The sequence below is a fragment of the Halichoerus grypus genome, chromosome 5, assembly GCF_964656455.1.
Source record: "Halichoerus grypus chromosome 5, mHalGry1.hap1.1, whole genome shotgun sequence".
Taxonomy (NCBI): Eukaryota; Metazoa; Chordata; class Mammalia; order Carnivora; family Phocidae; genus Halichoerus; species Halichoerus grypus.
In genome coordinates, this window is record NC_135716.1 from 169,580,443 (window position 1) to 169,591,178 (window position 10,736).

General features: G+C 47.8%; 1 protein-coding gene across 2 annotated transcripts in view; it reads right to left on the reverse strand.

The window, feature by feature from the left end:
- Positions 1–6,707, reverse strand: part of NIPAL3 (NIPA like domain containing 3) — a 53,870-nt gene extending 47,163 nt beyond the window's left edge. The window contains exons 1-2 of one of the 2 annotated variants that reach the window (XM_036089023.2): positions 6,574–6,707; positions 2,831–3,154 (exon numbers count right to left, since the gene is read on the reverse strand). In XM_036089023.2, coding sequence (XP_035944916.1) covers positions 2,831–2,923 — 93 coding nt within the window. In that variant the 5' untranslated portion in view covers positions 2,924–3,154; positions 6,574–6,707. Of the gene's footprint in view, positions 1–2,830; positions 3,155–6,510 lie in introns of both variants that reach the window. The other variant, XM_036089024.2, reaches the window with a different exon arrangement.
- Positions 6,708–10,736: the final 4,029 nt, after the last annotated feature.

The following is a 10,736-nucleotide window of genomic DNA, read 5'->3' on the forward strand; positions in this document are numbered from 1 at the left end:
CCCGGCCATATAGTAAACACTGAACCAATGTTCACTGCCATTACGATCATGATGATTACTATAGTAATTGGAATTGGCTACAGAAGCATGATAAAGGACCTATATTTTCCTGCCAGGAAAACTGCCAAAGGTGATACCTGAGCTGGAGCTGGAAGGATAGGTAGGATTTCTATCAGTAGAAACAGGGGATGGTGCAGGCAGCTTCAGTTTCCTTCATCTGTACATTCAGGTCATCCTCCTAACCACCCCTGTAGGATGGATTTAAAGCTGAGCTGCAGAAGAGTTGCAGAGCTTTCCCCCAAGTTATAATGATAGAAAGCGAGAAAGCTGGGATTTGAAGCCAGGTCTCTCTGATTCTAAAGGCCATGCTCTTAACACCTGTTGTATCTCCATTTTTTATCAAATTCTGTCCTGAAGGGTAAGGTACTGACAGAAATAGCTCTCCCTCCCCAGACTGTAAACCCCTTCCGGGAAGAGATATCTCAATTATTTATACAGCCCCCTCCCAGGCATGGAGAGCAGGTGCTCAGCTGAAATGCCTATTTGCATTTCACTGAGGCCGACTCTTCCGGACTGAGGCCAAGCCTCCAGGAACCCCAGGCTATGCCGCCTCCTGGGCAGCTGGCCTCCTGGCCTCTCTTTCACAAATCCCCCCTCCACACCGCACCACCCCCCACCCTCCCCACCCCAACAACCAGGGCAGAGAGCAGGGCTGCCATTCAAGGCAAACGGCTTCCTCCTGACTTCATCCTGATCGAGTTGGACTTGAGCCCTCTTAATGTTCTCCTTGCCCCAAAGACAGATGATGTCAGGGCAGCCTGCCCAGCCATACAACCGCCTTCCACTGAGAGCCACCCACAGGGCCAGAACCCCCAGAAACCTGTTCGCTGTGTGACTCCACCCCCCTGCCCGCCACAGATTGGACCAGGGTAGACACCTGACTCAAGCTGGCCAATCAGGTCTTCCCTCCTTCCAAGGTGCGGTAAGAGTCCCGATCCTTCCAATCTCCACTGTCCTTCCTACCTCTGGTTCCAGGAGCTACTCTGTAGTCTTATAATAGTTTTTTCTTTTGCCTCATCACCTCTGAAATGGGTTTTTATTCCTTGCAACCAAAATAGACGTAACAAAATCAAGGAGGAGGAAAACAACTTCCCCAGGCAGAATTAAGTACACCTTCCTCTGCTTCAAGCACCTTCATCTGCTCCTCTTCGTAATGACAGGCACTTCTGCCTCCTGCATGGGCTAGGTGCTTTTTCATTGATCCCCGTGATTGGAGGGATGAGGGATGGAGGGAGGTATTACTACACCTCTACCCATAACAGAAGCTCTGAGAGGCCAAGTCATATGTCCAATGGCACTTAGCTAGGAAGGAGCAGAGTAGGGATTGGAACCCAGGTCGTCTTCTTCCCTTTATCCCCCCTGGAACTTCACTTGGCTCCTAACTTTGCCCATGTGCCTGTCTCCCACCTCAATTCTTTTTTATTTTATTTTTTTAAAGATTTATTTTATTTATTTGAGAGCGCGTGTGCACACAGCGTGGAGGGGCGGGGGGGTGCGGAGAGAGAGTCTGAAGCAGACTCCGTGCTGAGTGCAGAGCCCAGAGCGGGTCTGATCTCACATCGCTGAGATCAGGACCTCAGCCGAAACCAAGAGACAGAGGCTTAACCCACCGTGCCACCCAGGCGCCTCCTCCCACCTCAATTCTTCTTGTTGGTAGAGTTACCATGATTGATTTCTCTCTGCTCTGGCACGAAGGTATTTCTGTAATAAGTAACTGAATTAATTTGTAATTAAAATGGAAACTTACTAGAAGTCTCATGTGGGAGAGTGTTCTGTGTTTTCTTAGATTCTGTATTTGTCTATTTGGCATCCATTCATCACAGAACCAACTGTATTAACTGTATTTTCTTATGTTCTGTATGCTTGATGCTCTGGCATGTGTGGCCTCCCTCCCCAGGCACCAGACCCCCTCTGCCGGGCCAGCCAATTCTTAGAAATAGCAAAGGAGCATGCGCTGCAGCACTGTTTACAGTCACCCCAGCTTAGAAACAACCTGAACAGCCAGCAATAGGGAATCTGTCCAGAAAATTTTGATATGGCAACTCAACAGATTATTGGGCAATCATTCAAAAAGTATGCGTTAGGGGCGCCTGGGTGGCTCAGTCGTTAAGCGTCTGCCTTCCGCTCAGGTCATGATCCCGGGGTCCTGGGATCGAGCCCCGCATCGGGCTCCCTGCCTGGCGGGAAGCCTGTTTCTCCCTCTCCCACTCCCCCTGCTTGTGTTCCCTCTCTCGCTCTCTCTCTGTCAAATAAATAAAATCTTTTTTTTTAAGAAAAAAGTATGCGTTAAATCACTACTACTCGATGACATGGGGAAATACCCCCCACACAGGCTTAGGTCAAACAACCAAGATGCAAAACTGTCTGTACGATCTGGTCCCAAATGTGTAACACCAAAAAAAGACAGGAAGGAAATATCCTGAAATATGAACAAAGCTTGTCTCCAAGTAACAGAGTAGGTGATTTAAACAACAACAACAACAGATCTTCCAAGTGGGAAAGCATCCCTTTAAAAATATTTCTCTACCTTTCAATTTTTATGTCTTTCTCCAACCCCCTATTTTTATGTATTTCCATGAGCATTTCTTTCCTCTGGATTACATGTTCTCCTACCATTGGGGGGGGTGGGGGGGGTGGGAGGGGGGGAGGCGGCTGCCTGTTTCTGCCAGTGACAGGCACGCAGCCCCTGGAAACGTCTGTTAGCCAACACTGTGCTGTGTTACTCTCTTGTTAGAAAAACACAACATTTCAAAACCACAAAAGCTCTTGCCTTGTAGGAGAAGGAAAGCTCGCTGAGCGGGTCGGCGCTGCTGGTGGGCGGCAGCTGGTGCAGCTGCAGGGCTGCGCTGTGGGCTCGGTCCATGGTGCTCTAGAGGCACATCCCTGGGCCTGGCCTGGGAGCTGCTGCTACGCGGGGCCCAAACCGGAGACCATCTTCCCTGGCGGTGTTCACCTCCTCCCACCAGCCATCGGAGGACTTCAAAGCTCTTCTGGCTGGCTGACAGCTTCTCCCTCACCTCCACGCAGAGAAGTGCCAAGTTCTGTCTCTCCCAAGCAGACGGACAAGGGTGCAATTCCTTATCCTGGCGGTGCTCTAGGGAGGTGGGGAGGAGCATTAAAAAATGCATGTACAATGTGACATAGAGCCCAGCTTTGTAACCCGAGGAGGGAATACTACGAGGACAAAAAACAACCTATCATGAGAAGTGAAGCCCTTAAAAAAATTGTATCATGCCTCTGGCTCCCTTGATAAAGATGTGGCTCATCTACCTCGGAACCTTTCCTCCCCCCCCCGCCCCATAAAACTCACCTTTTCTCTTCCCCCCTGTTTCTTTCCTCCCATCACATCCTAATTTAAATCCTACCTTTTCCAGAGGCTCCCCTACACATAAGAGGTGGGATACTGCCCTTGTCTACCTCTGCAGGCCTCCAAAAAAATATCCCTTTGCCACAAAACAGGAACCATCTGTGTTCTGACTTAGGGAAGAAAGAATGAGAAGAAAAGCTATCTCTGTGGATGGTGGAAGAACTGAGCTGCTACTGAGGGTCAGTCGAGCACAGGTGAGCTAACACTGGGCCCCGGGAGAAGACCTGTGTGACCGGATCACATCAGCTCTGGGAGACAGGTGCCTCATCTGTAAAGTGGGGGTAATAATGTGGCCTCAAGTAAAATCGGCAATGACAGTAATTCGGACTGTCATTGTTAACTTTATCGGGCTGATAATTTTCAGCACAGGTCAAGCTTTTCTACCAAATAAGAAAGAAAGATGAAGTATATGCTCCTAGGGTTCTGGGAGGCATGGCCAGAGCACCTTACCACAGTGCTAAGGGTTTCTCTGAGGTCCTCGTATAGTAAAAAAAAAAAAAAAAAATCCATACAAATTTGGATTCTCCTACAAAGTCTGGTTTTTTTTTTTTTTTTCCAACGTGGGAGCTTGAACTCACAACCCTGAGATTAAGACCTGAGCTGAGATCAAGAGTCAGATGGTTAACTGACTGAGCCCACCCAGACACCCCTCAATGTTTATTTTAATATAAAAATGTTACAGCTTTTGATCTGTTATATGCTACCTGTTTGCCTTGGCCAAGTCATTTAACTTTCCAGGCAGTTTTCTCTGCTGTAAAATACAAATAATAACATTCCTACCTCACCCCTCAGGGTTGTTGTGAGAATTTGATGAAATAATGCATGTAAAATGCATGCATAGCAAATGGCCAATGAATGGCAGCTATTATTAGTATTAATTTTTTTTTTAAAAGATTTTATTTATTTATTTGACAGAGAGAGACACAGCGAGAGAGGGAATACAAGCAGGGGGAATGGGAGAGGGAGAAGCGGGCTTCCCGCGGAGCAGGGAGCCCGATGCGGGGCTCGATCCCAGGACCCTGGGATCATGACCTGAGCCGAAGGCAGACGCTTAACGACTGAGCCACCCAGGCGCCCCTATTAGTATTAATTTTATTCTTATCAGTTTAATTGCTGAATTTACCCACAGATATTCCTTTCTTTCATGCATTCATGCAACAAATATTTATGGAGGGCTGACTGTGTGTCAAACAGATGCAGCCTCTGCCATGCCCCCAAGGCTTTAAAAAGTTGCCTCTGAGTGCTGTAACTTCCAGTTCCTTCTAGCCCTGCCCCCAGCAATCCTGGTTCCTGGTGTGAACAGCACAGTCATATGTCACAGGGCTAACACTGCGTCCAACATCTAGGAGACACTGGATGCAGGGCTTAGCACTGGGGCAGCCAGGAAGACCATTTGGCTCAGGTCTCACTTTGTTGAAGGGCCTCAAAATTAAATTATTGCTGCTGCCTCCAGATGACGTTATACATTGCCTGTATATTCAATATCATAATTATATATACACACATATACATATGGTACATATCTATATACAATATATACAAGGTACACTCATCAGACAATTTTATAACTCACATCCCAGAACCAGACCTCCCTGACTGTAAAGACCTATGAATATGTGCAATCTTGTGAAAAGTATAATTATTCTTCACTATACTTCTTTGTGTGGGTGAAAAGCATGACTGTGTTAAATTTATGTATTTTAATGTTTTGAATATAGTAAAGAGTGGCCCAGGGAGAGACCTCCGAGAGACCCTTGCAGGCTTTCAACCTGGCCTGGAGCTGAAGGGGCACTGGAGCCCAAACTGGGAAGGTGTCTGCTGAATCCCCTGTTCAGTTGCAGCTTGCCAAGGTCCGGCCCAGAGCCCGGCATGGTGACCTCCAAACATACCTACTGACTGGCTAAAGGCAGGCCTGTGGAACACCTGGGGCAGCTTGCAGTCAAGAATGGAATGGCTTACTCAGGCCTAATCAACCACAACTCCAGAAATACAGCAGCTGTAGCCAGCCCCGCCCACAGGATGTCAGGGAAAGCAAACAGGCCTTGAGGACATGCCAATGGGGTGATGGAAACCCAGGCCTCCTAACCTTCTTTGGACCAGCCGCTTTGTTCAGGTGGGTTTCTGTTTTCGCTTTTGTTTGTGGAGTTGTTGCGGTCATTTAATTCCCTTTTTAAAAGCAGCTTCCCTTTTTGCCTCAGGGCAAAGGCCTCTAAGGCATCCCCTGCAGAGGCAGGAGGCTCTCCCTCAGCTAGGTAGGAGTTAGGACAGAAAGCTTTGCAGGAACTCTTTGCAAGTTTTTCTCCCTTTTAAGGCGCACACTGTTAACCTAGTGAACCTCCTTTTCTGCCTTCAAAGCACTTTTTCAGCCCTAACATATGCCCAAGAGGCAAGTGGCCAACTCTGTGTTCTCAGCGACCCCTTAATTCTGAGGCCCTCACAGCCAGCAGTAAGAACAGGGTCATTGACTCAAAAAAGGAAAGCTAATTCTCGGTGCTTGCTTCCATTCCATCCCCCGACCTGATCTCAGTGAATTATTTCACCAATCCACAGAGCAGGCTGGACAGATGAGAGGACCACAGCTCCTGGCTGCTAAGAGAAGGGTTTGTATTAGAATTTGGCTCTATCTGAAAAAAAAAATCAATAAAACACGCCCTTTCCCATCACCTGACGATTCAGCTTCTGGCCGGTGGTGAGTGCCAGTTACGCCAAGCCCTTTCCTTTTCCTGGGCTTTGGCTCACTAAAGGGTTACACTCCTCCCCTCCCACTGAGCTGGAAACTATAACTTCCCGCATACAGTGTAGATCAAGAATGCCTCCCCGTATCCCACCTGCTAACTCCACCATCGGCTATTGCCAGGAAGCCCTAGCCGGCGTGTAGAGAAATCATTTTGGCAAAGTTACTGCATTTCACTTCCTGATTTGGTAAAGCCTGCCATCACCTACATTAAGGCAAACCCATGCCCCGCTGCAAAAGCGGGGAAAAAACCATTCCGAGGCAGCGAGACCCAGACCGGCAAGCCTGGTGACAGCAAGAAGGAAGGGTATTTGTACTAGGGGGCGTTAGATGACTCCAAATGCATTACCTTTCCTGAAAAAGCGAAGGCTGATTTGAAGTCCCCCCTGTCTCAGGCTTAATCACTACTCACCGGGCGGTGTCTCCTCTAAGGCCCACCTATCCCAGGTTTCTGAGAAATGACTCGGACTCTCCGCGCAACCCGGAGGCACAGCCTCCTTAATTCCTTCCCCAACTCAAGAGCTGCCTGGGTGCTGCAGTGTTTTCCTTTCAAAGGCCACGATTTGATTTGCCAGGCCGCCTGCCAGTCAGAAGCTGGCGGAGACTTCGTGCAGACGACTGGCTGCGAGGAGGGGGTGGGCGGGACAGCCTCCGGCTATTGGCTGCGCCGCAAAGCTTGCTTGAAGCGTAGTGGGAGCGCCTCGGGGAGGCGGGGCCCCTGTCGAGCTTTGCGCTCACCTGGAGGGGGTCCCCTCTAGTGGCCGCGCCAAGGACGTTGGAACAAACACCTCTCTCTCCGCCTGTCCTGGAGAGCTCGGGTGACTGCTCACCTCCCCTGCCCGACAGGTGGGCAGCCTGCCAGGAGTCCACCTTCCAGTTCTCAGCGCCACCTCCCGGGCTTTGCTCCTGCTGTTCCTCCACCTTATACTCTCACCATGCCTTCAAATCCTTCACGTCCCTCAAGACCCGGCTGCCCGCAAAGCCTTCTCGAGTACTCGGGGGGGGGGGGGGGGCATATACAATTCCCTTGCGGGCCCTCCCCTAACACCTGTTGGCTGCGCTATGTGCCAGCCCTCCCAGCGCGTCCGCCGCTCCGCAATGCCTAAGGTCTCCTAGTGAGCCTAGCACTTGATGAATGCTTCGGCAATGTACAACTGTATACAGTAAGCAATAAATGTACTCAACACGTGCTTGGAGCTTACACTTTTCCACTTACACGCATCTCACTTCAGATGCTCGCAATAACCCCGAGTGAGACTTTGAGCTCATGCCCATTTTACAGATGAAGAAATGGCATTTGGGCCCAGACCCCAAGGAGGCAGAAAGAGCCAGTTTGGGTTCAGATCTGGAGGCAGAGAGAGCTCAGAGGGAACACCTGAGAGCAGAACGAGGTTGGCATTTCGTAGGAACTACCCAAAGGACAGCGTGGCTGGTGCAAGATTTTTCTGGGGCGTGGGGTGGTACGAGCTGCCATCAGAGGACTGGCCAGGGACAGAGGTTTGGATTCATCCTAAACTTCTGGGGGGCCACTGCGGGTTCTAAGCAGGGGAGTGACAACATCACCGTGACTGCTCTGAAGCTTGTAAAGGGGGGATTCAAGGAACACTGTGTGTCTGTCCTTGTATCGTTGCCCGTATCAGTCTTTTTTCTTTTACTATTATACACAGGGCTTGGATGAATGTTAATCGTCGTCTTCTAACTAGGATTTCCTGGTAGACAAAATTCTAAGGCTCTTGGTCTATCACAAGATATTTGAGGGGTCATTTAGATAACCTCCTATTAAGTTTCCCCACTAGTTCTGATGTAATTAACCCGAACCCTAAAATTCTGGCAGTTAATCCTTAAGGTTTTGTTTTTTGTTTTTTTGTTTGTTTGTTTGGTTGGTTGGTTTTTTTTTTTGAAACGCCTCTAACGATTGGCCAACAACTTTTCACTCTAAAGAAACAGGAAACCATTGGCTAGTTACTCAGGAGGCGGCCTAAAGGGGGACTCTAGAATGTTAGGCCCGTGGTTTCCATAGCGACGGGGAGGCTGGGTAGCCCAGATTCAGCCCAGGGAGACCCAACGAGGTAGGAGGCAGTTCCTGTCTGGGAACGGGCGGCGGGGTCGTGGGGAGGAGGACCTGCTGGGCGCGTGCTGGTTGGTGCTCCATGGTGGGAAGAAGCCGCAGTCGGAGGTGCACCTCCCTGATGGTGTGCCCTCAAAGCCCCCACCTAAAGGGGTGCTGATAATCACGGGGTGCCCTCCCCATGGGGCTCCTGCGAGGGGCGTGGCCATCTGAATCCCCTCTGCCTCTTCAAATATACGCACAGATGGGGGCTCTGGTGCCGGGCAGTGGGTGGACGAAAAAGAGCTGAGTTCTAACCCTGGGTCCGCTCCAGTGGGGGGGGGGGGGGGAGCTCAGCAAAATCTTCCCTGCTCTGCGCCTCAGTTTATCCATCTGTAAAATGAAAGGGTAAGATTGGAATTTAGCGGTCACTAGCTGGCTGCTAAAGCTCCTTTTCGCTCTCTAACATGCTTTCTTAGTTTCTCATATGAAAAGTATGAAGTGGATTGTTTCCCTGAGTGCGCTTTGAAAAATGTAAAATACTTTCAAGATGCACCATAGCATTATGTATAACTGAATTGATAAAAATCTCATGTCCCCAAAACTGCTCATGCAAATACCGTAAAATTCCCCATAAAGTAACAGTATACATGATTAATATGTATTGACATATACTGCACATTAATATGCATGTATAAATGTATAAGATATGTGATAATACTATAACATAAATGATAAAGTTTTTTTAAACATATAGTAGAGTGGAAACACATTTGTATTTATAGTCAGGTGAGTTAAATCCTTACAGAATGTAGCTCCCAAAGGAAAGAGTTGTATTATGACTACATCAGTGTGCATTATGGCTAGAATATATCTACCCCTAGTATTCATTCATTACACAGATATTATTGAGCAACTACTATGTGCCAGGAAACAGACTGCGGATTTAGTGAGGATTCTATTCTATTGGGGAGACCATATACAAAGAAGTACATATAAAATGTGATTTTGGGTAGTAAAAAGTGCATTGAGAAACATAAGGCAGGGTCAGGGGTAGAGAGAGAGGGGTGGTGCTCCTTAAGAGAGAGTGGCTAAGGAAGACATCCCTAAGACAGTTTGAGGAGAGACCCAGATGAATTTGATGACAGGGCCAAAAGATGATACCCAGCATGGGGAAGGAAAGAATTCCCATTCTACAAGGAGGTATTGCAGATGCTGAAAAGGTCCCATGTCTTTAGGTGGTGGGATATGACAGCTGCCTTCAAATACTTGAAGAATAGTCATATACAACCGTGGCTTTCAAACTTTTTGATGTGACCCATGGTAAGAAATGCATTTTATATTGTGGCCCAGCACATACACACATGACAAAAATTTCACAAAAGACTGTAGGCTGTGACCTGCATTTTGAAAATCACCATTGTGGAAGAGGAGTGAGATTTACTCCAGGCTGATTCCAAGGGGTGGAATTAGGATGAGTGAAAGGGGAAAAAAATGAATCAGCTTTGGTACAGGCAGGAACTTTCTAGTAATTGGAACTACCCACCAGTGAATTGCCTCAGGAATTTTCAAACTGAGTTCTGGGGAAGCCCAGCATTCTGTGAAAATTCGACAGCCTCAGATATTTGCTTTATATTTTGAAAACACTATGCAATAGCCTAGTTTTTTTTTTTAAGATTTTATTTATTTATTTGACAGAGAGAGATACAGTGAGAGAGGGAACACAGGCAGAGGTAGTGGGAGAGGGAGAAGCAGGCTTCCTGCTGAGCAGGGAGCCCGATGTGGGGCTCGATCCCAGGACCCTGAGATCATGACCTGAGCCGAAGGCAGACGCTTAACGACTGAGCCACCCAGGCGCCCCTGCAATAGCCTAGTTTTAAAAAACCAACCATATCCACTCAGGGCTGCCAAATGTCAAAATTGAGCATGTTAACGTTTAGTGTATGCTGCCTTAGAGGGTATGATAGTGGTTAAGAGTGAGCAGAAGTCAGGCTTCCTGGGTTCAAAGCCTGATTCCACCTCCTACTTCTGCTGTGACCTTGAGCAAGTCACCTAACTCTTCCCTCTAAACTTCAGTTTTCTTATCTATAAAATGAGGATAATACCTCACTGGATTGTTATAAGGACACCATGAAGTATTCTATACAAGGTATTTAAGACTGTAAGTGTTCAATAAATGATAGCTATTATTTTAAGCTGTTACTACATTATTCCTGTGCACGTGTTAAAACCTAATATTCATAAAAGCCTACCATGGACCAGGCAGCAGCATCTACTTCATTATATGGATCATTGTATTTAATCCATAAGCACCTTGAGAAGAAAGTACTGTTGTTATCATTCTCAGTTGATGGAGGGGGCAGTGGGCTCAAAAGATGAAATAACTCATCTAGAATCAGAACTAGGAAGTGGCAGAGCATAACCTTGAACCCAGGGATACTCTTGATTACCGTACAGGTGCTCACCTGGGAGTTGCTTGGACATATGCCATTGATAAGGAAGGTGGTATATCTTCATTACTCTTTTTC